The sequence below is a fragment of the Syzygium oleosum genome, unplaced genomic scaffold (genome assembly GCF_021117445.2).
Source record: "Syzygium oleosum isolate NSW1041296 unplaced genomic scaffold, Sole_v2.1 Sole_v2.20, whole genome shotgun sequence".
In the NCBI taxonomy this organism is placed as follows: Eukaryota; Viridiplantae; Streptophyta; class Magnoliopsida; order Myrtales; family Myrtaceae; genus Syzygium; species Syzygium oleosum.
The window spans coordinates 648345-675059 of record NW_026607504.1 but is presented as its reverse complement, the minus strand read 5'-3'; the positions used below and the strand labels follow the sequence as shown (position 1 = coordinate 675059).

The 26715-nt window shown below is 42.5% G+C and overlaps 5 protein-coding genes across 10 annotated transcripts; all 5 read right to left on the bottom strand.

Annotated features, from left to right (window-relative positions):
• Positions 1-632: 632 nt before the first annotated feature.
• Positions 633-6237, bottom strand: LOC115689065 (ribulose bisphosphate carboxylase/oxygenase activase, chloroplastic). Of its 3 annotated transcripts, none has more exons than XM_030615035.2 (12): positions 5810-6237; positions 5239-5324; positions 4761-4770; positions 4478-4540; positions 4134-4247; positions 3946-4007; positions 3231-3285; positions 2866-3067; positions 2642-2748; positions 2458-2513; positions 1717-1809; positions 633-775 (listed from the first exon to the last, which is right to left on the bottom strand). In XM_030615035.2, the coding sequence occupies exons 1-12, from the start codon at positions 6159-6161 to the stop codon at positions 740-742; spliced, it is 1236 nt and encodes a 411-aa protein (XP_030470895.1). In that variant the 5' UTR covers positions 6162-6237; the 3' UTR covers positions 633-739. The 3 variants fall into 3 exon arrangements, with proteins under 3 accessions (XP_030470895.1, XP_030470894.1, XP_056176614.1); XM_030615034.2 differs by lacking the exon at positions 633-775 and adding an exon at positions 1337-1559 and having other exon boundaries at positions 5810-6236; XM_056320639.1 differs by lacking the exon at positions 633-775 and adding an exon at positions 1549-1575.
• Positions 6238-6952: 715 nt separating this feature from the next.
• LOC115689067 (uncharacterized) lies at positions 6953-8546 on the bottom strand. Its single transcript, XM_030615037.2, has 2 exons — positions 7648-8546; positions 6953-7476 (listed from the first exon to the last, which is right to left on the bottom strand). The coding sequence occupies exons 1-2, from the start codon at positions 7698-7700 to the stop codon at positions 7236-7238; spliced, it is 294 nt and encodes a 97-aa protein (XP_030470897.1). The 5' UTR covers positions 7701-8546; the 3' UTR covers positions 6953-7235.
• Positions 8547-8686: 140 nt separating this feature from the next.
• Positions 8687-12522, bottom strand: LOC115689066 (ACT domain-containing protein ACR11). The gene is made up of 10 exons (XM_030615036.2): positions 12059-12522; positions 11482-11536; positions 11257-11382; positions 11039-11133; positions 10380-10464; positions 10208-10267; positions 9845-9900; positions 9611-9716; positions 9455-9523; positions 8687-9007 (listed from the first exon to the last, which is right to left on the bottom strand). Exons 1-10 carry the CDS (start codon positions 12208-12210, stop codon positions 8945-8947), a joined length of 867 nt encoding a protein of 288 aa, XP_030470896.1. The 5' UTR covers positions 12211-12522; the 3' UTR covers positions 8687-8944.
• A 1105-nt stretch (positions 12523-13627) lies between these two features.
• On the bottom strand, positions 13628-18973 carry LOC115689064 (vacuolar cation/proton exchanger 3-like). 4 transcript variants are annotated; one of them, XM_056320332.1, is made up of 13 exons: positions 18288-18606; positions 17803-18186; positions 17218-17484; positions 16994-17061; positions 16861-16889; positions 16241-16437; positions 15914-16135; positions 15634-15768; positions 15097-15213; positions 14971-15024; positions 14730-14846; positions 14169-14259; positions 13628-13846 (listed from the first exon to the last, which is right to left on the bottom strand). In XM_056320332.1, the coding sequence occupies exons 3-13, from the start codon at positions 17482-17484 to the stop codon at positions 13650-13652; spliced, it is 1494 nt and encodes a 497-aa protein (XP_056176307.1). In that variant the 5' UTR covers positions 17803-18186; positions 18288-18606; the 3' UTR covers positions 13628-13649. The 4 variants fall into 4 exon arrangements, with proteins under 4 accessions (XP_056176307.1, XP_056176305.1, XP_030470891.1 ...); XM_056320330.1 differs by lacking the exons at positions 17803-18186; positions 18288-18606 and adding an exon at positions 18701-18973; XM_030615031.2 differs by lacking the exons at positions 17803-18186; positions 18288-18606 and adding an exon at positions 18701-18969 and having other exon boundaries at positions 13628-13914.
• Positions 18974-20900: 1927 nt separating this feature from the next.
• On the bottom strand, positions 20901-22444 carry LOC115689086 (mitogen-activated protein kinase kinase 4-like). The gene has a single exon (XM_056320638.1). It carries the CDS (start codon positions 22299-22301, stop codon positions 21279-21281), a length of 1023 nt encoding a protein of 340 aa, XP_056176613.1. The 5' UTR covers positions 22302-22444; the 3' UTR covers positions 20901-21278.
• Between the last annotated feature and the right edge of the window lie 4271 nt (positions 22445-26715).

Genomic DNA, 26715 nt, shown 5'->3' with positions numbered 1-26715 from the left:
CAAAGGGGATTCTAGTTTCGGGGTGCAACAACTGCTCGAGATTGAGATAGAAGACAGATAGTTGTGGATAGACATCATCCTCCAATTCATCTCTCCCTCCCTCCCCCCCTTCTCCCACAACCACAATTTTGAAGTTTAAAATAGACTTAAAGGTTGGATGACCACTAAGAATAATAGAAAGCAAATTCCACCAACCACAAAGTAAAGACCAGTGGATATTAGAGGTGCATTAAGAAGAAGATGTGCCATTTTGACCAGTCACTTCATATTTAGAGGTCAGAAGAGAACAACATCGATCCATGCCCACTATCCCAAATCGGATGGCCTCTGTTACTGGAATCAAATTCACGCTAGCACCCCCCCACTCCTTTTTTTGTCAACCAGAATCTGCCGTCACACTTTTAACAAGCACCCTATTCATCCTTTAATCCAATTCCAACTAAAGTAAAAAAGAACAAGATAAGAACCATCATTAGGGCTTCCTCTTTCCTTCTTATTTTGGCATCTGATCAAGTAAATGTTATTCTTGCCCGCCGCCCACGCCGCCCCGCAGCCCAGCGCCCGCCCCCCCCAATTTATCTCTGAGCCAACCAGTAAAATACAATGGTCGATAGTCACAACTCATGTGGAGTGGATAGAGATCTTGCATCCTGCAAGTGACTGAGAAAGGGAATTTAGCTTATTCTTAAGTACTCTTCCATTTCGGTTAATCCAGCACTGGGATAAGCTAATTGAGTGGTCAACCTCCAGCAGTTCCCCAAAGAATCTTTCTATGCTGAGACTGCCCACTCAAATCATTAACCCGAATGAAGTTCTAAAGGTCTAACTTCATCTTTTCATTTCCATGCACATAAAATTAATGAGGAATGATACATCAAGAATAACAAGAAGTGAAACATTAAAAAGGAATGGTAATAGTAAAATCACGGATGGATGTGCAGCACATGCAGGCATACCGAAAAATACAACTATGCAGGTGGATTTCTGCAGCAGTCTCTTGTATTTTGGCATGCAATCGTCACACCAACAAAGTGAGGATAATGGGAAGAAAGGGGAAAAAATTTTAAACGATCAGTGAAGACATTATAAACACCAGATCCTAACATATAGCAAAATCTATTCATGGACCAAAATTCTGCAAAGTATCGTGCAGCTCTGACTACCCCTCAAGACTCACATTGTTGAGAAAGATGAATACTCAAGTGGTAATATCAAAACCATAGGGCCTCTTTCATAAGCAAGCGCTCATCTGCTATTTCCATTACCAACATCATCATTTCCAGAGCTTCAGATTCAATCAGATTTTCTGGGCAATATCGGATGCATCTATTGAGGCTATTAGCAATAAAATGAACTTTATTCACAAATGCAAGAATACTTATAAGGACAGGAACTTTCTCAATGGCTAAATACGAATAAGATGCACGGAAATTGCAATTGCTGCTTATCTGCTAATCATCTATGTTCTTCATATACTCCTTAGAAAGTTTGGTCTCCATTATCAGCTGCTGCTCTTTGAGAAGAGAATACCCAGACTCAAGTAATGCCTCCAGTGTTTGCTGCTCAAACATGCAACTAAACCCATTTAGGCAATGACGAATACCAAGTTGTATGCATCCAAAATATTCACCCCCCCCCCCCCCCCCCCACCCTAAACAACATATTACATTTAGTTTAGTGAAGTAAACTGCAACCAAGACCAACAACAACTCTTACCTTTGGCGGTGTGAACACTGGGAGCTTCTCATCTTTTCTTCGTTTTAGGAGTTTCTTTCCAAGATCTTCAATTCCACCATTATCTTCAACCCACTGTGATCCAAAAGGAGTTAAATAACAAATATCTCCTAGACAAGAACTTTTATGTGGAAAAAGAATTTGCCCTTTAGTAGTACTTAGTTTCAAGCCTAAGCATTAATCATGCTCATGAGAAACTATGAGAAAAAACTTGATGTTTACTGAATTACTGGCTATTTAAAAACAACAGCCAACACTCTCTGTGCAAGTGATGGGTCTGAGGTCCGAATACGAGAATATACCACAGATATTAATTACCTCAATCATTCAATCAATATGAAAACAGAGTGTCATCATCCCCACGAAAATCAACCAAGGTGGTTTATGCATGTCCAGAGCATTAAATGTCTCAAAAAGATGAGAAAACACCAACTTTAAGAGCCACTTAAGCTAACTGGCCAGGTTGTCAGAGAATTTCCCACTTCATAGCACAGTTCATAGTTCACACACCAAATTCACCCTTGAATGTCCTGGTGATTGGTTTATTTGGGATATAACAGTAATTCAAAGCATATTTGCTGGATAGACCAAAGTTCCGCCGTCAATCAATTGTATGTACTGGGTAAAGAGCAATGGAACTTACTCATCTTTTTCATCATATCAAATTCAAAGTTCAAAATAGGATTGTTCAGTCTCCTCAATTGGACTTGGATTATTTTATACCTTCAAGATCGACCTGTCATAAGTCCGAGACCTTAGAGCTCCATAGAAGTCCAAGGCTGCACAAATAGATAGAAATTTGAGAGGAGTATGATGATATCATGGTGTCACAATGACACCAGCTTAATGAACCAAGCTAAAGGACAAAAATAATGGCAAGAAAGTATAGTAAGCTTAAGATTGTTACCTTGATTAGGAAAAGTATCCACGACATGTACAACCTCCTTCCTTGAGATGCCGTCCTTCTCATACATTCTGTCGACAATATTTATGATATCTTCATGCGTAGGCTGCCTGTTCATGAAAATATAATCACTTATGTGCCCACTGATAAAGCAATCACCACCAGCGTGCAAATATGTAAAAGTAACTAGAGGAAGAGCTGCACCCTAGCTTGCAAAAATCATGTACCAGTAAAACTTTTCCATCCTTCCATCACGAATCAAAGGAGCATATATTGTTGAAAAGTCATTCCCAGTAACAATAACAGGGATTCTATTTGTGACATCTGAGTCTCGCCAATCTTGCCCAATGCTTACTCTTGTCGGGTTGTCCGACAAATTCATGAGTGTGCCGACTACAATCTGATTATTCACAGTAACTTGAGTATTTCCTGGATAAGAACACAGCATGTGAGGTTCATATGAAAGAACCAAGATTCGACAAATGTCTTTTCTTTGTTTATAAGATGAAATTCAGGAGACTTAGGACATAGCCCCATTTTAGGGCTTAGAGGTAAGCCGAAATCGAACCTGCCTAAATGCACTGTAGCTTACCAAATCTACCGAGGCCTGCATCAATGTCATTGATCATTAAACAGCTCATTTTACCCTGCATCCCCCAAGGAAATCAAATTAGACTTCCTTGACAAATTATTATAGGGCTTTGCAAACTCCAGTGATGGAGCTTCAGAAATGGGAGGCTGGAGTAAATTTCCAACAAAAAGGTATGTCCAATACCAACTAGAAGTTTGAATCACATTCCAGTATAGTGGATTAATGATCTATAGTAAACTTCTTGAACTTCAAAGTGCATTCGTACAGAGCAATTAAGTACAAAAAGGCAGGAAGAACTCTTCTATATGATTTTAAGTTTCTCTTATGGAATGAAATTATTACGTGGGCTGCCATCAAGTGTCATACTTTGTAGGAAACGATGTTGTGAGATTGCAGTATAAAACAACACTTGCTGGTCCTCACTGAGCACAGCTAGTATGCTCTCCCAGAGTAGGATGGCATTAGAATTTTGAAAGTGAAATGCAGCAGTATATCAAAATTGACAGGATGCCAGTGAGGAATAGACTATGTAGCAGGCAGAGAAAAATAATTAAATGAATCGACCAATCATTTAGCATGGCACTAACAATTTGAAAGATGCTGCAAAACAGGTAGACAATGACAATTGACGAATAGAAGAAAGGCATTAATGTCCAGATATGAAAAATTGCCACACCACATACATAAATTGATAGTGAAAGTGGAAAAGTCTAACTTGGTTCTGAACCACTTGAGAAGCTGTTCTATAGCGTTCACGTATCAATCTTCCTGGTTCTCCTGTTCAGTCAAAAATAGTCATGTAGCCATATAAAGAGCAAAGTTTTGAGAAATCAGTGAAAGAACAACAAGTAAAAGTCCCGATTCGCATGCTAGGACACTAAAGGATGGAAGAAAACTTCTCACCAGCTCTTTCCGATTCTAGTTCCCCGGCAGACATGATTATGGGCTCAACTCCCATTGCCTGAAATATGAGTTCTGTCTGGAATGACTTTCCTTGACCTTTTCCGCCCCAAATACCTGGGAAATAGAATCGTGATGCTTAGACACACAGAAAGTGGAAGTCAATTACTCGGCATCCGCTTCTACATCATCCGAAAAAGAATCGTTACTCAATAAAGCACAGCTTTTTTATTCTACATCAGAAAGAGTGACACTTTTGTACAAAAATTTTAATTACGGACAAATTGATAAATAAATAAGTTTAGATTAACGTGGTGATCAAATCAATCATTTGTAACCGTACATACCAAGGATCAGGGGAACTTTTACATTGAGAAGATGGGCAATGTAGTTCTTGACAATGTGACACACTGCAATATCAGCAGAACATGTATGAAGAAGATAGAAAGGAAGACAAGAAAGAGGAACACTAGAATGCCAATTGGCATTAATCGTTTTTATCCAGGTCAAAGAATGCATTGTTCCTATTTACTAAAGCGCAACAGACAAATAAAGGACAGGACGGTCACCAAGGGTATTCATTTCCACGTGTCGTTCTTACAGCACAAAATCAAGTTTCATGGAACTTACCAACTTTATCCTGTGAAAAAAAGGTGAAACATGTCACAACGAGCAATCTATATTCAAGAACAGGATACATAAATTGGAGAACGGAAGACATGAAGCAAAACATAACTTGAATGACCTGCAGTCCATATTTAATGGCAAGACAGCAAGTTGAGTAACCATTGATAGGCTTTGGCTTAAATAAATGGTCACAATGCAGTAGCCTCAGAAAATGCAAGTACAAATACATGAAAATGTCGAATACCTCTCCACATAGCCTTATCAATGAGAAGTTACCCTATAATACTAGTATAATAACCCCAGTGAATGAACTAAAATAGCAACTAGCGTTGGCCAAAACATTTAGCAAGTAGCATGCAAAGAAGCTACATAACAGCACAATGCTTGACATTAACAACAGTAAACTCAGGAAATATTGAAAGCAAATCAATTAAACTTTATCAGAGAGAAAAATAACCCACAGTGGGGGAATTTAATTTACCATGAATAGAGGAGCAATATAATAGTCTCCTTGAAGGTACTCAAACGACCTTGTAGCCTTCTGCCGGTAATCGAACACAATGTCGGCTGCAACAACCATTGAAAAATCGCTCGACTGATTATCATTTTGGAAGAGGATCAGAATTCAGCTGCAACTAACTTGCTACGCGATACTTTCTTGTCAACTTCATTTATCACCCACGGATTACAGAGGTCTCTTCATTAAAAATCCTCCAAATGTGATCACTTCCTGCAAAATTCTTTGCCGTGCAGTCCATACTCCTGCGCATACAAACACAGAGTCCCACCCTCCAAATTCTCCGGACCGGCTAAAAATTTCTAAATATACTGCATTAATCAATACATCCATCTTTTGATCCGATGGATATAGAGAACAATCTTAATCGGACACTACCAAAGGAAAAAAGATGACGACCCGCTTTACCGACGGATTCCTGGTTTAGATGATCTCGACAAACGCGATGTCCTAGCGCTAAAGTCAAAAACATTACATCGCGCGCTGCAGCTGTAATCCAATCCGGAGCGAAAGCGAAGGGAGAGGCGAAACGTACAGTCTTTGCCGAGAAAATCGCCGGCGAAGACGTCGTCGATGACACCGGCCCTAGCACCGACGGCGATATTCATGTTGTCGGCCTCCTGCCCCAGCCGGTACAGGTAGTCCCGGCCCTCCGCGTCCTTGGCCTCCCACGACGACTGCTCCGAGAGCCTCTTGGGGTTCAGCTCGTCGGGCTTGCCGCCGTCGCCGATGCTCCGCGGCTGCGGAGAAGAAGACTTGGAACAAGCGAGGGCGGATGGAGAGGAGGAGGAGGGTGACGACGACGCCGGAGCTTTGATCGGAGGCAGGGACGGGGGATTGAAATAGAAGAGGGATGGCTGGCTGACGGCGATGTTGCAGAGCGCCATTGCGGCGGCGACTGAGCTGAGCTGAGAAGCGAGAGCGCGGACGTTGGATCGATCGACGCCGCCGCCTTTTTTATCCGTTAAGCTCCGGTGAATTTGGCGCCACAAGTTAAGCTCTGGTTTTTTTCTTTTTCTTTTTCTATTTCCTTTTTCCCTTTTGGGTTGAATTTTGGTTTTATTTGAAAGTCAGAAAAGTTCATGGGTATAATTTGATTAAATAAAGAAAACTTTCTAATATATTTATCATGTAATTACCTTTATAAGACGAAGAACTTGTTCTATTGAGAAAAACAAAGTCGAAAAATCTAAAGAGTATACGGACGTCGAGCAAAATAAATAGAATAAATTTTGAGTCAGATTTGGTTCTGATCAGGACACGAGGGCATATTTTCGCGGAATGGTATCTCGGCTTTTGAAATGTGTATAGTCAAAATGGTTCGGGGGAAATTAATGAGCACCTTTTTTTTTTTTTTGGTTGGAAAATTAATGAGCACTAGACATGATGTAAATTTTACTAAGAAGTGAAGAGCTCAAGAAATCTCCAACTTAAAGAAGTCATGGGGCTGGATGATAATGCAACGCAAACTAGACATTGTAACCCCTCATGCAAGCGAAACCGGAGCGTCTAACAGGACGTAGCAAAACTCCCATCAGAAGCTCCTTTCCTAGTCTTGTTTTTGGCACAGGAAAACGACCAATCATCAACCGCACATCTACGATGAAATGATGTTGCTCGTCCTATGAATTTCTCCAAGACACGACATTCGTCCACGGCGTTGTTGGTGACTCTGTAATTGCAACGAAGCCCGATTCATCTTCTCTGTTAGTTTGAATCTCGGCCGTTGTCCATTCAACTTAAGAGTGTGATGATAACCAATAGCACGATGTCACGCCTTCAAAAGCTCAAGGAATGATAAAACTTGACTGAGGGATATGTTACAGAAAGGGACTCCGATCCATAACAAGCAAGCACTCGAAACATTCATGATAGAAAGGAAGCATGAAGGTTGTTCTCCAGGATGCCAATCTTAATTCTGTTTATATAGCTATTAAAGCATGATGAGGGCATTGTTGCTGCTAAATTGGATCAACCTCATTGTAGGAAATCCAGTTAACGCCGACATCCTTCACCGCACCGGGAGGGATGTCTGCAATCACCTTCTCTTGGCCCTTGGGACAGTATATGCCGGTCCGTTCATGGGGAACCCAGCATCCACCATCGCTGCTCCCGGCTTGGCTTTTGCTCTCCACTTCTTCGCCTTCCAGTTTCACCGTGTCGACTGAACTCTTCCTGTGGTAGGCTTTTCGGAGCACGGGCCTGCCATTTCGAAAGTTTATCTGTCAACAACAGGAGAGGAACACCTAGTGAAAGAAAAAAGCTTCGCTTGCATTCAGATTTAGCTCATCAGAAGGCTCTATTGCCCCAAAAAGATCGAAGCTATTTAACATGCGCAACGTTTGTACAATGAGTAAAGATTGAGAGACTTGCTTGAAGAACATGGAGTTCATGGTCTGTGCTCCTCTGGAGAATGTCCCTGCCATTTCTGAATCTCTTTCGACAGAGAAGGATGGAAGCCCCAGAGAATCATTAGTTGATAAGTAAAGGATGAAGAAATGGGTCCATTTCTCTCTTTCCAAGGAAGTGTTTGTCTTGGCGGGGTTCCATATCTGCCTTTTGAGTCATCTTTTTTATGGTTGGAAACGCAGTTTCATGAGATTACGTAGGGATGTGTGCCAATACTCCTTCAATCATGTATGTATGGACTGTTGCCCCTATGTCCTTAGGGCAGCTTGTGGCATTGAAATCTGTACTGATGTGCGTCCATATTTGGCCATATCGTGATGGAAGATGAAGTGGGTCTTCAATGTTTTTTTCGAAACTGGAAAGCATGTAGACCACAACTACTGAATATGGACGCATCCCCTTTCGTTTTTTCCCTGACTAACCTTCTCGTTTTTCAAACTTAGTTCTTGTCAATAAATAGATGCATCTCACTTGATGCTTGGGATAACTGCACAAGAGGCAAAACACTCGCTCTAAACGTCCCTAACTTCCCAAATAGCTAGCACACAAGCATCGGGATTCCTGTTCATGACAGGAACGATCCCTTGGTGTATGCGTGTCCGGCTTAAATGAGTTAGATGCACGCCATAATCTTTGAGCAGTGACTATGACCAATTCTCATTGAATGTTGCAATCATCATCCAATGCAGAACAGGTAAAAACAGAGCACATAGGCAAGCGTGGTATGCATTTTGCAACTTGACCAACCTCTTGGGTTAAATAACCGTCATTCTTCAACATATCAAGAATAGCTAGCAGTTTAGAATTTGATTTAGCAGTGTGAGTGTTTCCTTGGATGCATAATACCAATCATCTGCTTGTAATGACGATGCTGTTCTCGTGCACTAAATATGGATGTCTCCCCCATCAGAATAAGAATTGTACTTGAGCTTCATAATTTCTCTGAAAAGTAGGCTTAGATATGGTATGTTCACATTTCAAGCCTACAAGCCAATACAACTGATGACAGCTAAAAACCAAGGGTATGGACATTGTATACTACAGCATTCATTCGGAAACAGTTCGATACATAAAGTTACGGTTCACTGCTGTAGCAGTTTAGTAGAAGCTTATTCCTCTACTTTTTCAGTTTTACGCATTGCGTACATATCATTCTAGTGAGTGAGCAGACTAAAAAATGTAACTATAATGGACCCATATTCAATGTCGAACAGACTGATCGATGCTTTACACTCCCATTCGTACTACATGGTACAATGGCTCAAAAACTCGACTCCTCGGTTGTTGGACGTCTCAAGAAGTACCGCAGACTATTCGCAAGGACCTGTAAAATCACCAAATGAGGAGATCTCCATTCATGAATAGCGACAAGAAAACAAGGTGTGGGGGATAAAGAAAACACTTTATCCCACTTTAATTGTACAGAGATATCTATACTCACTATGGGAGCTTAACTCAAAGTCAACTTCCTTTTTTCTGTCCACTTAGTAACTCCAATCAACCCACATGTACTCTGGCAGTGCAACTCAAGTAAACTATGAAGACTAGAACACTATTTTGATGTGAAAATCACACGCACAACTTGAGATACACATTCTTATGCACACGCTAGCACATAGAAACAAGCAAGCACAGGCGCATTTGCCATTAGGCACAAACATACATTCATGCACTTATACACGTGAAGATGCCCATGAGACACCCAAAACCCACTAGTCTCAGAAGCATTTCAATATGGGCACAGCCTCTACATTAGCATCATCATCTTTACCTGCTGGAGAGGCTTGATGATGGCTTTGCCCTTGTAGCTGACATGAAATTTTGCCTTAGCCAGCAACCCCTGGTAACAACACCAAAGAAATTGTGAGTTTGCATTAGTTATGATCACTCAAGGAAATAAAAGTTCAGTGATGATGTGAATAGTGACCTCAGTATCAAACTCTCCTGATTCCACAGCAATATTGATTTCAGTTATGATCTTCACAAGATCCACCAGTAAGCCAGGACGATCAGCCGTCTCCACCAACAGCAAACTGTGACAAGATATATTTTAGGGGTCAACAGACAATTCAATGTCCTCACTTGCAAGAGACATTACCTAACTTGGCATATATAAATGAGACGCAACTAGCAAAACAAAGAAAAAGGAGACACACCCTACCTTCGATCAGGACCATCATCGACAACATTTATGTGCGTGGCTATGTCTACATCAACCTGGGGAACACAAAACGACATACTGAAGAGTTGAGTTACAAGCTCGTGACATAGGCTCCATGTAATCAAATTGATGAGCAGTGAGTATGTATAATTAGTTTTCCTGGAACCATGAAAAGAATACAATAAAGGATGGAAGAACACAACCGTGTCATCACAAAACCTCTGTCTTATCTTCCCGTTAAAGGAGCATAGGTCCATGACCATTGACGCTGAGTGCAATTACGCCAGGGATCAATTGCTATCAATTCAAAACTACATTCAATGCAGTGCTATAAAACCTAGCAGACATCTCTTTTGAACATGCCTGCTGTGTTGGTGGTACAGCTCCGAATGCGACTCCCATTGCTAATTGTGTACTTGATTCCTGGAGCAGCGATAGAACTCTGTCAAAAGCTCATAATATAGGTCCTAAGCTAAAATTTTAAGCTAGGATGCGGTTATGATGAACAGCAGCAGATAGTGGAAAAGGGGGTTACCGGGTGATACTCTATGAGATTATTAATAACCGTTAATCGAATAGCCTCTAGCAACTCCGGCTCCTCAACCTTTCTTCCAGTATCACTGCAAGCAAAGTCAAGACAACACCAGTTCACAGGAGGGAAAGAAAATACAAGGTAATAGGAGCTAAGGAGTAAGGACTACTGTTCTAATTGAGTTAAAAGAAAATAAAAATTCCACTTACACGCATCATATCAGGAATAAAAGATTTTCCCACCTCTCCAGGTAGTAGGTGCCTTGTAAAATGCAATCAAACTTGATTCAAGTACATTTTGGTTGATATGGAGTAGAGAACCGTGTAAAGAGAAAATTTTGAACCCCATTTTTTCAACCAAAAAAAAAAAAACTCGTCCTTTTGGTCTTCCCACGTCTATTGAATAAACAGTAAAATTAATTCAAAGTACCTTAATATATAAAGAATGGCTAACCAACAATACCATATTAGGGGCAACTAAAATGGCTATAAGCAGAAGCAGAACACAGAGAGACTAAATTGAAGGTGATTCTGAAATATGGATTGAGGGCTTCCATTGCAACTTATGTCAGACAGTTACTATATGATAGCAGGGGTTGACACTGATGCAAGTACAAAAGAAGATCAAAGTATGACAGTCCAAGGAAATTGCCAAGAGCTTACGCTTTGGTTATGGCAAACTTGTTGTGCTTCCCTGAAGAATCCAAATATACATTTGCCTTGACAACATTCAGGCCAAGGTTCTTTAATGCATTCATCTACAAGCGAAATACAAAATTTCAATGTTTGAAACATGGAGTTGAGCCTCTAAATAAACAGGATTAAGCAATCGCCAACAAATGATCATTCCATTAAGAAAAAGGCAGTCGATGGTGCTATACCGTATCAAGGAGAGCTCCGAGGCGATCCCCAAATGTGATCTCCAGAACAGTGGCATCTGGATCGGAGTCCTGATCTATGATAACTTTAGGGGTTGGAACAATGTCAGTTTCACTCTGGCTTCCATCCTGCCAGTAGCATCAAACTTCCCATCAATACTAAAGCACCGATATTGATCGATAATAATAAAGCACCGACACTGATTGACAGCATGATGTGGTCAATACCTCCAGAGTAGTAGCAGCTGATGCTTGTCTAATGACTGTTCTTGAAGACGACAATCTATGAAAAAGCAGATTGAGCTAAAACTAAGAAAAATAGGAAATCAATGGCACAATACTGTTCTTACTGGGATAGAATTAGAGCGTGGATTGCGAAATAATGAAGTCGCCCATATCAATCCTACTACAAGGATAAGCGAGAGAACCTCGTGACATAAAAAAGATGGAAGAATCAAATCAAAGCAGAACACACTGACCCCAAAAAACAAAAGGAAAAAAGATAAAGATCAACATAGAGCAGTTGAAGTCAAATTTCCACAGAGCAGTCCAATACAGTCAAATCACCAGAACTCCACATAAGTCAAGTAAGATAAAAGGCGTGTAGTCAAAATATGACAGAAAGGGCGATGGCGAAATCAGTACTCGAGTTCTTCAAGCATTGCGAAATTCATGCGCAACACAAACCAGAACAGGAAGAGAAACTAACCCATTGGCAGTAAACCAGCATCTAGAAGAGCTCGATGAACAGATTAGCTCAAAACAGAAGACAAGAATTCAGAGACAGAAAAAGAAAAGGCCATACCTTTGGCCGTGAAGAGGGCAAGAACGCGCAGCCCTCAACCCAGAAGAGGAAAACCCAGCGACCGGAGCCACACTCGATCTGGCAGTTTCAAATGCTTTACTAAGACCGGAGAGGGTCGTGGCGAGGTTGGCAGAGGCCATAGCAACAGCCATTCCCGAGACCCTGCAAGCTCCACCACTCAACCCAACCCAACCCAACCCAACCCCAAGTAATTCAGAGAGAGGAGAGATTTTGACCAGAGGAAACGGTGCAAGAGGTCAAAGGGTGTCACGGTTCCCGAGAGAAAGCCAGAATGTGATCCGTTGGTGGAGGAGGAGATGGCGTGAGCTCAGCTCTGGCAATATCCGCCATGAGATGGAGATAGAAAGGCAGCATCTTCCACACCCCCGCCCCCCCTATCTATAGGCGAACACGCGCACCCTATAAATAATTCCCTCGCATTTTTCTTCTTTTTATCCGTGCGCGAACGGCAACAAAATTGCATCAGATCAGACAGAACCAGGGAGCGGCAACTTTTCGCGATGTTGTCTGAAAATTAACTTCGCTCGATATACTGAGGTGGCGATGGTCGTGACGGCCGACGACGCGCGTGGCCGAGATTGGACGCCTGTGATCCGTCCGATCTCGCGCGCGCCATCCATCCACGAAGCTGGCATCGAACTATTGGCGATAATTTTCTCGCACTGCGAAATGATAATAGATGAATTATTTAGCTATTTTTGCAGTAGTTTCGGAACGACGACGCCGGTAAATTTCGATGATCGTTCAATATGATTCAAATGCAAATCGAAAATTCGGTGATCGGCAAGATGTTGGTAAAGTCGGATCTGAATTTCATAATTTTGCCGAACAGACAGGACCGATAAATCTGGACAAACAATTCCGAATGTAAGTTGATAACATAATCAGTTACTAATAATGCTAATCAATTAAATAATCTGCTATTATTTTATATTTATCCAAAAAGCGTAAGGAATTACTATTATACCATGAAGAGGCTCTGACAGACTAATGAATTTTCTATGACAGATATGCTATCCTACAACACGACCACGTCATCCTTTTGAAGGAATTGTCAAGTAAAGAACATGCTCGCAGAACCAACCCATCCTATTCGGTAATTTTCCATTCTCTTCACCAATTTAAGATTATTAACTCGAAAATCAGATATACTAGCATGATTATGAGGAAAATCACAGGTGGAACCATAGAAAAATCATTGGTTTCTTTTACATGGGTCTCGTGTCAAACGATCAGTTTTTTCGTGTTCCAACGTTCTGTCAATTCGGAGTTATATCATCACCAATGCGTATTTCCAACTTGATAATGAGTACCAGAACGACTTGGAAAGGAAAGAGGGGGTAAGAGACACAGACAAGACTCAAATCAATTCGCCGACCAAGACATAGCGCCATCCAACGCAGATACCATTCCATTCTGCTTGGCTCATCAACTCTATCTAATCTTACTCGACAGCGATCCAATACAAGCAAAGCAACCAAGTCCCCTTCGACTCACTTCCACCATCTAAATAATCATGGTGTTGAAAGTCGCAGATCGCAAAAAATAAAGCAAACTTTGGAATTTTGCATTAATGCCGTAGTGGCCGTGTCAATTCACCGCCCCGTAAGGGATGGATGACAAAATAACAAGCATTGAGAAGAATGGATACAATTTGCCGATTCTTACTCAAGTGCGGGATCCACTCGAATGTACAAAAGCCCAAAGTTCCTTTCCAGCCCGGAATGCCACTGCAATCATCAGAGGTAGAAGGTGGAAGAATAGCACCTGCGGGCGGACACGGAAGCTGTTGACTACGTCGTAGGCAATGCCATCCTTCGTTAATTAGTTATCATCTGCACATAAGTAATGGAGAACGACCATTTTGATGGCATCAGATCTATGTGGTGGAAATGCCTCGGACAATTACTAGATATTATGTTGGAAAGGACATCCAACGCTCTAGGAACTACTCAGGCGCTCATTTCCGAGGACACTGGATTTATTTCCAAAAAACGGATTTGGTGCGGAACCACATTTCCACTCCAATTCAACGAGAAAAACGCATCTTATTTGATGAATGGGGGATAGAAAAGAGTATCATACTCACCTGAAGGGTCCACATGCACGAAAAAACTCGCTGCAACAATGAGATAGCACAGGATAAGCATCAAGCCTTTCAGATAATTTGACTTCCCTTCCTGCAAGAAAGAATGCAAAGTTTGTGGAGTCACAAATCACGATAATCCTATTATCAAGCTGTATGGCCTTACATGCAAATGTCGATGGTACAATTATGCCCCGGAAAAAGAATTTAACAATATTAGTAGACCATTTAAAAATTAAGTCACGATTTCATCTGTTAGCTTAAACTAATAGATCACCTGGCAATGATCTCCAGGAAATTGTACATTGGAACAGCACAGGTATCTCTCTAGACTCTTAATTTTCATCCCCAAATATCAATCTCAATGCTTTAATCTTAGGAGAAATTTCAGCCTAAGGGTTGTAGGGAGTGTCCGATTTAAAAGTTAAGCCATGCTCAAGTTTTTAGATCAATTAGCAATGGTCGCACAAAATTATACTAATATAATGGGAAATAGAGAATGGGTTTCATCAAAAAATAATCGCACTAGTGGAGAGAAGAAAACAAGGGAACTCAATAACTAACCTGCAGCATAAATGTCACTACTAGTACAGCTATGAACAGCGTGGCAGTCTCAAAGAGTTGAAAGTTCAAGTCCATCGGTTTCCCCATCAACCACCCAACAACAACACAGAAGGGTATCTGTAATTATCAACAAAAAAGAAACGTCATGCGCACAAAAATTAAATCACGGCAAGTCCTGCAAAAATAAAATTTAGAAGTTTAGTAATGAGAACTAAGATACACATTAGCATGGAGGAAGTACCATAAACATTGATATTTGCGTAGATGATCCAATTGCCACTCCAAGTGTAATGTCCTGTAAAAAGTTAGCAGGTGGAATCAATAGGCAGCAAAATAAAATAAAACAACATTTTTCAAGCAAACTTACAAGCTTATCCTTCACTGCAAACATTATAGCACTTGCATGCTCTGCCGCATTTCCCACAATTGGAAGAAGTATGACACTAATAAACGCAACAGGAATGTTCAATGAATCAGATGCTCCCTGGAAAGAGGAAGAAAATCTTCAAATTGATGAATGAATCTTCTGGCAAATGAAAACATCACACCAGACTCTACATGGTTGTGGTCAATGACTTCCTCTGGTCCAATAAGCACGCAACAAATGAGTCTCTAAAGAGGGAATAAACAGAGGGTGAAAACCCAATGCCTAAAATCAAATGCAAAGACAAAAATGCTAATCCAAAGGATAAGTCTTCTTGCACTGTAAAAAAAAAAAACACTAGACAGCTTTGTGAGCTCGGGCTAACTTGTACTTCCACCTAGACTAGTTTATGCAATGATTTTATCCCAAGTGTCAGATTGAGTGATGACCTAATATCCTACTGCCAAATATAAAAATAATCCACCTCCTCGGCAAAATAAATGACATGGCACGATAAGTGCGAGCATCAGAAGACAATACCTCTATAGCATCTACTAGGTAGCCAGACAATACAGATACCCACATGGTCAAAACAGCTAGCCAACCAATTGCTTCCCACTGGGTTATTTCAGGAGCCTCTTCTTCTTCCTCAGAACCTTCTTCACTGACTCCTTCCTGTCACAAAGGCAAAGAACAATGACAATTAGGGTCTCTTGCACTTGAAAGCTCAGTAGAAAGTGATTTAAGTTAATAACACTACAAAAACCATAACAGTCAATTACATGCCAAATTATCCTGAAAGATTAGAAAAGACACTGACCTCATCAACATTGCGATTGACACTAGGTAAACTGGGTTGATGTTTTAGCTGGAAAAAGATATAGCTTGCATATGCAACGAGCATCACGCAGCTGCTAAACCTTGACAGAGCAAGCTCTGACTTTCCAAAGTGAACCTCAGTGTGTGTGAAGTGGAGAACAGCTGGAAACATTATTCCCATTACTGCCATCAAGAGCAACCCGGAGTTCACCGAGGCAGCAGCCTGTTGCAAAGTAAATCCCCTTAACTTCAAACTTAGAGCGTCATACCAACAAGGCATCTATTCTCAACTTCGACATAGATAAACAGAGCAACACCTGAGATCTACCTCATTGAACACCTGAACCTTCTTATGGTGTACGATCCCACCAGTGAAGAAGGCACATCCAAGTACTAAAAGCATGTTAGACAAAATAGAGCCGAGCAATGATTGTTGAACGATCCTTATCATTCCATTCTTCAATGCATAAATTGATATTATCAATTCTGTGGCGTTTCCAAATGTGGCGTTCAAAAGACCTCCAACTGCAAAATTGCAAGGGTTCCCATAAAGATCTAGAGAAAGGATGAAGGTCAATCACACTACAGCTTACGTAAATGCCAAAATATCAGAGTCTGAAGTCACGCATATTATCGCCCTTCATCTAAAATGTTTAATGTCTCATTATTCTATATACTTTCTACATCCTTATATTTACGTTCATGTGTAAGTATTATTAAAGACATGTAAAATGTGCATGCATATGTATTACATACACACATACACATCTGCATGGCCATCAAAGAAATTGTTCATTACATTACAATATGACCCATAGGCAGTCTCCATATTTCACAGCACCCGCCAATTGACAACCTAATACATGCCCGGATCATTTCCGAGACGTGCAACTTGAAAAGGAAATATCCCAAGAGTACCGTAACAAAAGATAAAGACAGCTCTATTACCTGTAGGTCCCGTGTAGAATGCAAGCTGCCTGCACAAATGACAGTGAACAGCCTATAAGCATCACCAAAAGCTAAGAGTGGCAAAAGAGCCATTCAATGCTATTTGCTATCTCATGTAATTAGTGATCCTTACTCAGTTGCATAGCCCAACCGCTCTGCGAGAGGTGTGATGCCTAGCATACTTAAGAAGAAGACCAGAACCTACATCAAATGAAGGAACTTGAGATCCAATTTCAAGACTGAGATCATCTTGGATTAAACCGTGGAGCATGTTTTGCTTTTGAAAGAGATAAAAGGCATCTATCGACAAGCGTCGGAAGCTTAGGACAAAGTAAAGAAGGTCAGAGCTCTGCTTACATGCTTTCCAGTGAGGTAATGTAGCAGTATGGCCAGTGGGCCAAAAGGTAGCAATATATTTATCTTCGCTTTCATCAACACAATATAGATACTTATGAGTGGTCTGATCTTTATTTGCTCATGAATCCATGAGTTCACAACACCTCCGCGAGGTGCTAAATGTACTGTCTCAAAATCAAATGGATGAACTTTCCTGCCATTTGGAGATGAACGAAAAGGGATTACCTCTTCAGAATCAAGGTCAATTCTCTCCTCCATGGGTCCCATCTGCAAGCACAGAATAATCATCAGAATTCTCGAAAATTAAGGTCCTGCACTGAAGTTACAGATTTCAGCTATACATTCAGGGGCATCTGAACCACGCTCAATCTAATGATAAATTCCCCACGATATGGCATCATCAAGGTGCATTTAAGCCAACTTTTCTAAATTTATTGCAATGGTATGTCAAAGTGCAGAACAGCTATAAATAGGAGAAAGCAGTCACTAAGGATAAAACTGTAGGCCGTCATATGTCATTGTTCAAGCCAATGCTTCGACTTCTGCTAAGGAAAACAAATAGAGGTCATATGTTTAGCTTGCTACCAAATGCCACAGGATCCACAAGAATATAACTTGCCACAACAAAAGAGGTCTTTGATGACTCCTTGTTGCAAAAACGAACTGAGTACTCTTCTCCTGACTACACAGGCGTCCTGCCTGAACTATTAGAGGTCATACAAATGGAGGGTTGGATGTTTTAATAAGTTTGTCGGGCACCGGGCAAGACTTCTGACCATCATCGATCCCCCACCTTTGCTATTTTGAAGAATGAACCTCCTCTTGAACTTGAACATCACTCTCTTTTAAAGAACCGTCTTATTCACAAGGAGATGTGAGATGTGTAAATTCCAATCACACCATCTTAGCCAAGATGGCAAGATGTGCGAACATAAAACACCACAGTTGCTGCCTGTTTTTCCTACCACTCTGTTGAGCACAAGAACCCCACGAAGACGTGGCATAAGCTAGAATGCTCGGTTAACTAAGGAAAAGAAATCAAGAACCCTTCTCCGGAACCACAAACCCACACAGAAGATGAAATCGAGTTCCCTTCACATGCCAATTGGCATGACTCGAGCTCTTCACCGTCCAAATCAGACGCTGAACCTCTCACCAAATCAATGCCTCATATTCTACGATCCTCACGATGGCCACAGACTGGGAACATGAGGAAGCTCGTTAAACTCGCACCACGTGCGTCAACAGTCGCAAGACAAGCCGTACGACACCATAACCGAAAGGAAAAAACAGGAGAGGCCTTTCATGTGAAGAAACGGACAACAAATGAAGAAGAATCCGGAAACCGCAAGTTCACGCTTAAAGGGTGGCAAAAGTACACGCTCCAAATCGACCGAAAGCAGACAAAAAGAACACACGCACACCCACAAACGAGCCAACCAGTGATTTCTCTAGAGATAGAGAGAGAGAGAGAGAGACCAACTTTTCGCGTCTGAACAAGGGACGAGAGAGACAGAGAGAAAGAGAGGCAGGAGAGATCAAGAAGCGAATCCACAAGGCATCAAGCCGGGGACGACAATGGGGGCCCCGCGACTGAACAAGACGATGAAGAAGAAGGAGAAGGAGAAGGAGATGGGGTTTCTACAAAGGGCAGCTCCAGCCTGCGAGATTGACAATGCTGCAACAACGCCCGCCATCACCGATTGGGTTTTTACCCTCTCTTTTTTATCTCGTTTGTGTTTTTTTTTTCCTCGACCGTCGCAGGGCAGGCCAGGGAGACAATGCCATGGTTTTCGAGCTGAAAGAGGAAGCTTCCGCGAAGCATCCCCTCCGTCTCCCCCCACACCCCAGTCCCAATAATTTTCTTCGTTTTAATGTTTTTGTTAAACGAGTCAGAGCACGCGATCCACAGTACTGCGACCGGGAGTGGGGCTCCACCTTCTCGAGTGCGCGGTGTAGTCAGGAAGTACTGGTGATTCGGGAAATCCCAATTCCATCGGATTCGGACAAATCTTTCGGACGTGCGGTGCGGTCGAGAGAGAGAGAATTCAGAATACAATCGGAGGGGCGGTTTTTTGTTCGGACAAGGTCAATTGGGTTTCGAAAATTCCTCAGACTTGCAATGAGTGGCGTCAAAGTTGGCGAGTTCCCGAAGCCGCAAACCACGGACTTGTCTCAGCCGCCGCCTTCTGCTTTCGTCAAACTTTCCCACTTATTTTTTCACTCGAAAAGGATAATAACACAAAAAAAATTTTAAATTTTAATTTAAGGCGTAATATCGTATTTAAATTTATCTTTAAATTTTTAATTTATTCGGTCCGTCAATTTTTTGTACATGTTTAATTATAAAAATATTCCCTGAACTTTTAGTACATCTTCAATTTAGTCAAATGTGAACATGTACTAGAACTCAATGACTATATTGAATAAATTTAGAGTTCATGAATGAGATTGCACATTGAATTAAAATTCAAAGATAATATCGAAAAAATTTAAAGTTAATAAAATATATTAAACATTTGGCCAAAATTCAGGAATTATTTATGCCACTTTACCCTCGTAAGGACTCAAGAAAATTAGAAGAAAAAAGTGGGTTTTTCTTTCCGAACGACGAGCAATCTTCCACAAGAAAAATAGCCAAAGACAGCGATGATTTCGATGGGGGGCAATACGAAGATGTCAGCCTTCGAGATTTTTTTTGTTTTGGGGGAGATGTCGTCCAAGCAAAATGGGCGAAGCTTGGGCTTTTTAGTGACTAGGTTCTTTCCATTTTTGATTGTACGGAACTTGGGCTTCTGGCCCAAAACGCCCCCAACGATGCCTCACTTTGATACTGGCGTGTATCCGAAGCTCGTTCATTTTTACTCATCTTTCAGATCCAATCTTCTTCGTCACTCGTCTTTTCCGATGTTCGTGCCATGTTCCCATCAAATGGAGAGCGACCCATTAACTATGTCACCAATTTTGTGAAATTTCAATTCGACTCCATATTGTAAGTTTTACATATTGATACCATGAAAAAAGTTAACAAGTCGCTCAATGCTTAAACATCTACCGTGGCCATTAGTTATAACTAAGCAGCACATGTTGAAAGATGCTTTGCTCAATAGCTCGCTGCTCAGGCTTGTGACCCTTTGCACTACAGTAAGCTGAAAGGGAGAATTACTCCGCCCTTTTCTTGCTTCAGCCATCCATATCTGTACTGCTTATAAAAGAGGGAGATTTGAAGAGCGAATTCCTCCCAAATTGGACCATCTTGCGTCTTGCCGTCATCCGTTTGAGTTCCACTTTGATAATGTAATCTCCATTTACGATCCTCAGTGCATTTATCTCTTTATCGTCTTGGTTTTTCCCTGATGACCATTCACACGGGCATTACCGAAAGAATAGTAAACGTGCAGTTGGAGTTGTTGCCTGGATTGAATACAGAGATCTCAAACATGAATCAACATGCATGATTCCGTCTCCCGCCTGGACAAACCTTGCAAGATCCAACATGCACGAGCATCTGGCATTGGCCTAAATACGGGGATCCGAAGGCGTGGATGTCGTGGAGCTCGAGCCCTACCCAACAGCAGCAACGTGCATCAGACAGACACCGGACACAAAATCGCACAACTGGAATCCGAATCTCTGTATCTTTCCAATGAAAACGTGAACGACAGACAAGTATGCTCCAGATTCAAAGACATTCTACATGGGATCGTGCCCAAAATTCATCAAAATCCCATATTACACCATAAATCTCCCCACAGATGCGTCACTCATTCTGCGAGCCTGATGCTTACAGCTAAATTATGTGAAATTAAGGGGAAAAAACTGAACTTTTCATGCTTCTTTTCTCTTGAAGCAATGTCGCTGGACATGTTGTCATCCTATCAAAACCAGCAAATTGATTATGATACCCAATGATTCTTCCCCCCCTCTAAAAACAGAAACTCTACAATCTACACTGACACCCAAATCCAAAACTTGTAATAGAAACCAAGCAAATTCGACATTTTTAATGTCCCAAAGAAGAAAAAATGGAGGAAGACAGACGCCCCTCTAAAGTCTTGATATCAGAGCGTGCGCGGTGGAGGCAGTAGCCGATGCAGATTGGGATGGTCGTTGCCGCCGTTCCGCGAGACGAACGGGTGCTGCAGCAGCTTCTCCGCCGTCCACCTCCTCGCCGGGTCCCTCTGCAAGCAGCACGACACGAAATGCCTGAGCTCCGGCGACGCGGAGGGCGGCGCCTGCGGCGGCTCCGCCATGCATATGGCGCAGAAGAGGCTGGACCAGTCGCCGGCCACCCCGAACGGGAACCTGCCCAGGTAGACCTCCAGCACGCTGACCCCGAGGCTCCATATGTCCCCCGCGTACGGGTCGTAGGAGCCCCTGTTGATATCGGTGTCGATCCTCTCGGGGCTCATGTACGCGATCGTGCCCACCGCGGAATTCACGTCCATGGTCTGCGACAGCACTCGGCTCACCCCGAAATCGGCGATCTTGACCTGGTTCCTCGAGTTGATCAGCAAATTGGAGGGCTTTATGTCCCGATGCACGATCTTGCGGGCGTGCAGGTAATGGAGGCCCTTGAGGATTTGGCGGGTGACGCCGGAGAGGCCGTGCTCGTCGCCTATGTGGGCGCCGTGGAGGGAGCCGCCGTCCATGTACTCGAGGAGCAGGTGGATCTCGCCGGCGGTGGTGCCGTGGCGGTCGGACATGTCGTGGCAACGGACGACGTTGGGGTCGTCGACGTCGCGGAGGATCATGACCTCGCGGTGGATCTGGCGGACGACGGACTCCTCGTAGTTGTCGCCGTGGATGACCTTGAGGGCGTAGAGGCGGCCGGTGGGGCGGTGGACCACCTTGTAGACGGTGCCGCCGTTGCCGCTGCCGATCCGGCTGAGGCGGTCGAGCTCGGAGAAGTCGAGCTGGCGGGGGCGGGCGGCGGAGGCGGAGGCGGAGGAGGAGGGGGCGGAGGAGGGGGGAGGGAGGGGGAGGGGGACGGCGAGGTTGGTGTTGCGCTGGGGGAGGGGGAGGGTGAGGTCGGGCCGCCGGCGAGACCGTTGGCTGCCCGGCGGGGGTTGGACCGGTCTCATGGCTCAGCCACAGCAACAAACCAACAGCTGATCGAACGCAAATCCTTCCCTTCCCTTCCCTTCCCTTCCGCGTGGCTCGCTCTGGTTTGAGCTAAAGAAACTCAAAGGAAACGAAGTCAAAACGATGACAAATGTGTGCGTGAGTGTGTACGTATGTATATGTATATATATATATATATACTACTCCACTACCCAATGTGTAAGAGAAGGAGGAGTTTTGTCAAAAAGTCAAAGCACGAGATACTTCCCATTTTCCCATTTTTATCCACTGCCCTTTTTCAGAAGGCTCGAACGGGGCAGCAAGGGAGGGAGGGAGGGAGGGAGGGAGGGCTCCAATCATCGAGTGGAGGTGGAGGTGGAGGTGGAGGTGGAGATGGAGGATGGAGAAGGAGGCGAATGGGTTTGATCTGATCTCGCCAAGGATTCGTCTGTCATTATATAGTACAGTCGACGAGTAGAAGAAGAAAGAAGAGGAGGAGCGACGCGGTTCAACGGGGGAGGGGGTGCCTGCCGTGATTGAACCGGTGAGAGTCTTTGCGGATTTCGTCTGCCTTTTGCGTCAGTAAAAGCCAAGGGCCTCCTCCTCCTCGTTTCGATCCCACGTCTGCAATTCCCACGTCCTTGTACTTATCTCTTAACTTTGGGGTTCGACACATCTTAAACTTCTTTTAAACCTAGACGTTAGGTGGGTTCTGCTTTCGCGATGGTAACATTGGAGGGATCGGCTTTTGGGCGACCCGATACCGGGTATCCCTGTAAATACCAGAAGAGCGTGGATGAAGATCTAGTTTCGAATGCATTTGATTCGGCATTTCAAATGAACTTTGGGACTCAAAGTCCTTTGGACAAATGCAAATGGCGTTCGGTAAATTTTTTTGAAGAACTCTGGGGAAATGCAATTATATTTCCAAAATGGCTTTAAAGGCTTTTTTTAGCCCGAGTCAACTCCGGAAGTGTTTTAAAATGCTGCATATTCTGAAATGCAAATAAATAAATAAAAATTTCTTCCAACTTTGCTCTCGCTCAACTTTCATAATTCCGAGAATGTTCTCAAAAATCCTAACTTGCCGATGAAGGCCTCAGCCACCGGCAAGCGGCCGATGAGCCACCGCCACCCTAGGCAGCCCAAGGTCATATGATCTCATGCGAGACATGGGTTGCGCGACCCTGATGACCGTTGCTAGGGGTTGCTCGACCCCAGTGACAACGCCTGGGGTATGGTGATCTCAGGCAAGGCTAGCAAGTAGCTAGATTTGACTACTGACCATCAGTCACGGGCGAATTGTTTGAGATATCTTTAAAAATAATAATAAAAAAAAACAAAGTCCTTTTATAAAATGTACTATTCATCAAACGGCATTTAGATCAAAGTTGCTTTTCAACGTGTTTTTTAAAATACATTTTATCAAACACCACTTGCATTTCAAAAAACATTTTTAGCTCAAAGCCTTTACATTTTCTATCCAAAAACCGAACCAAAACACACCCATTCATTTGGGGTTAATTATAAAAAAAAAAGCACCAACTTTAGGTCGATGGACAATTTTGGCCCGAACTTTTTTTTGTTCCGTAAAAAAGCACCAACTTTAGGTCGAGGGACAATTATGGCCCGAACTTCTTTTTGTCCCGTAAAAAAGCACCAACTTTAGGTCGAGGGACAATTCTGGCCCGAACTTTTTTTTGTCTCGTAAAAAAGCACCAACTTTCATTTAAATCCCAAATCTGGCCCTTATTGACTTAAAACCATTGATTTTCCAACTTGACTATTCCACCTTAGCAATAAATCCACGTGACTTGCTGACTGGATTTAAAGCATTATTCATTGTCTTATTCTCTGAACCACAGCTTGAAGAATAACGGTGAAACTGTTCGTCTCCTTCACTTCACCGGCAAGTCAAAAATATCTCCGGATTGAATCTTTCTGGCCAAACTTCGTCGTTTTGTCGTAATCTGAAGCTGTAGACCACCGTCCGTAGACAGACGCCATGGAAGAGATTTGCCAGGCTCACCACCATAACTTTTTTTCTCAAACAAGGGTAATTTCAGACAGAAAATCAATGGGGGGCCAAATTTGGGATTTAAATGAAAGTTGATGCTTTTTTACTAGACAAAAAAAAGTTCGGGCCGTAATTGTCCCTCGACCTAAAGTTGGTGTTTTTTTATGGGACAAAAAAAAATTCGGGCCAGAATTGTCCCTCGACCTAAAGTTGGTGCTTTTTTTTTTTTTTAATTAACCCCATTCATTTGGGTAAGGCTAGATTTTGGTGAAAGCTCACAGTGATTGGAGGAACTGAAGGGAGCAAGACGCCGTCAAATCCAGGAAAGGGGGAGGGTCAAATGTCAATCGACGGGGCAACCGATGGAGGGAGAGACGGGGTCAAATTCAAAGGGTCGGGGCCCCGTTATATCTATCGGTTGTAATCAAATCATTTGGAGTAAAGAAGATTTTGTAGGGGAGGAGGAGGAGGAGGAGGAGGAGGAGGGGGAGGACGTACAACACCGCGTGCATTTGTGTTTGACAATTACTGATAACATCTCTCTCTTCGCGTCAATACGAAGGGGAATTCCCAACCCGACATGTTGGAGTGATTTTTTTTTATATGATCGTTGGTATTTCTTGGCGATGGGATTGACTTGGTCTCGTGCCCTAATACCATGTACAAAGTTTGATGTTTGCCCTTTTATTTTATATATATGTATGCACCTAATTGTTCTACAACATTTTCCTTGATCCCGTTCAATGTGTCTTGGGGTCAATTTGCAAACCCCTCAAACCGTGTCCCTCTTTGAATGAGTAAAAAAAACAACATGGGTCCGCACTCGATCTTTCGGGATTCCCCGATTTAAAACCCAAGCTCGAACGCAGGACGATTAGACGAAACGCAATCGTTTACCATCCAAGGGCAACCCCCACGGGATTCGCCCACAAAACATTTCCACGAGAGGAAAGGTGTTAGATTCCGGAATCGCAAGCCGTTCGAGGGCCTACAAAATCTAGAGATGGTGTTTTCTAAGTACCAAATGAAGTATCCGGAACTTTTCGAACATCCGATTGGTTTTTACCGAACATGGCATAACGATGACGATTCCATTTTCGTGTAGACCTGTTGGTAAATAGGCCTATAATACGATACGATGGTCCCATTTTTAAGAACTAATACAATTGTGGTCTGGCTCGCTCCCCGATTCAACCAGTTCATTGACAATGCCTGATTTTCCGGACTGACATGACATGACTTGTCAGCTCTCTCTTCTCTCTTGTGAAAGCTTCTGGGGTCCCCTAAATTGACAATGTACAAATCGCGACGGAGGTTAAATTATTGGGGCAATATAGTTGCAAGGAAATATCAGAGACCTACTAGCCAAGTTTTCCTAGCGCAACATGAACATTATTTTCGTGACAGGTGCTATACGTCACGCTAAGTGACATGCAATCGATTAAAACTTCAACGCGGGATCGGTGAATATACACGTAGTCATTTGGTTATACCCTTATATATCATATCAATTGTCTAGTCGATGTATGAAGTACGTTGTCATGACCTAGGCCTTTGGTGTACTATTGATGCGCTTATTAAGTTAACGATCTTTTTATTTGCACTCGTAAATATTTTTACTAAATGATTAAGATAATGGATAAATACTTTCATTTTCGATAATTATGAAAAAGGTTATTCTATAATAGTACTGTGTGTTGATATTTGTTATTTTGTCTCTTTTTGCCACCTGAGAGCATTGGAAAAGTTGTCCCAAAAGTCCTAAACGCGTTGCATTAGTCATAGAGTTTTCAATTTTACCAATTGACTCATAAACTTTTTTCATATTTTGCCTATTGAGTCCATTTCACCAATGTTGATCGAAATTCCCTAACATGGATGCTAGACGTTCTACATGGCACGGTTAACCAGCACCAACATGGACAATTTTTAACAATATTATAATATTTTTTGAATTTGTTATTTAATTTTTCTTTTCTTTTTACACTTTTTTTTTTTTTCTGTTTTCCTTCTTCTTTTTTTCAGCCCTTGGCAACCACAAGACAGGCTCGCACGGCCTTGCCCGGATCTAGGTAAGACCAGCTCCGCCATGGCCTCGCTAGGTGGCATCGCTTGCAACTAGCAAGCCCATGGTCAAGAGTTGCATGCAATCGATTCTGAAGTTGGTGAACTCTGTGATTGGAATGGTCGGGATCACCATGATTCTGTACTGCGTTTGGATGATTAGGGTTTGGACAACCATTTTGGGTGAGGGTTGGGGCCGCGGGTGAGGTTGCCTCCGTCCGTGGCCGACAAGGGCATCGTGGCCATCGCTAGCGGCCAGCCAAGACCCGGCAACCCTTGCCAGCCACTAGTAAAAAAAAAATCATAAGTTAAGAAGGAAAATGGAAAAAAAAAGAGAAAAAGAAAAAAATCAA

What these genes read in the sequence shown, in the direction of transcription:
- LOC115689065 (XM_030615034.2), bottom strand. Translation starts at nt 6,161, where the DNA reads ATGGCGCTCTGCAACATCGCCGTCAGCCAGCCATCCCTCTTCTATTTC. An exon ending in ACTAGAATCGGAAAGAGCTG is followed by an intron (nt 4,008 to 4,133) that starts GTGAGAAGTTTT and finishes TTGACTGAACAG; the next exon opens with GAGAACCAGGAAGATTGATA. An exon ending in CAGTGTTCACACCGCCAAAG is followed by an intron (nt 1,560 to 1,716) that starts GTAAGAGTTGTT and finishes ATGTTTGAGCAG; the next exon opens with CAAACACTGGAGGCATTACT.
- LOC115689067 (XM_030615037.2), bottom strand. Translation starts at nt 7,700, where the DNA reads ATGGCAGGGACATTCTCCAGAGGAGCACAGACCATGAACTCCATGTTC. An exon ending in ATGAACTCCATGTTCTTCAA is followed by an intron (nt 7,477 to 7,647) that starts GCAAGTCTCTCA and finishes TCGAAATGGCAG; the next exon opens with GCCCGTGCTCCGAAAAGCCT.
- LOC115689066 (XM_030615036.2), bottom strand. Translation starts at nt 12,210, where the DNA reads ATGGCTGTTGCTATGGCCTCTGCCAACCTCGCCACGACCCTCTCCGGT. An exon ending in ATCTCATAGAGTATCACCCG is followed by an intron (nt 10,268 to 10,379) that starts GTAACCCCCTTT and finishes TCGCTGCTCCAG; the next exon opens with GAATCAAGTACACAATTAGC. An exon ending in TCATCAAGCCTCTCCAGCAG is followed by an intron (nt 9,008 to 9,454) that starts GTAAAGATGATG and finishes GTGATTTTACAG; the next exon opens with GTCCTTGCGAATAGTCTGCG.
- LOC115689064 (XM_056320330.1), bottom strand. Translation starts at nt 17,484, where the DNA reads ATGGGACCCATGGAGGAGAGAATTGACCTTGATTCTGAAGAGGTAATC. An exon ending in ATTCTACACGGGACCTACAG is followed by an intron (nt 16,438 to 16,860) that starts GTAATAGAGCTG and finishes GCAATTTTGCAG; the next exon opens with TTGGAGGTCTTTTGAACGCC. An exon ending in CGCAAATATCAATGTTTATG is followed by an intron (nt 14,847 to 14,970) that starts GTACTTCCTCCA and finishes TGATAATTACAG; the next exon opens with ATACCCTTCTGTGTTGTTGT.
- LOC115689086 (XM_056320638.1), bottom strand. Translation starts at nt 22,301, where the DNA reads ATGAGACCGGTCCAACCCCCGCCGGGCAGCCAACGGTCTCGCCGGCGG.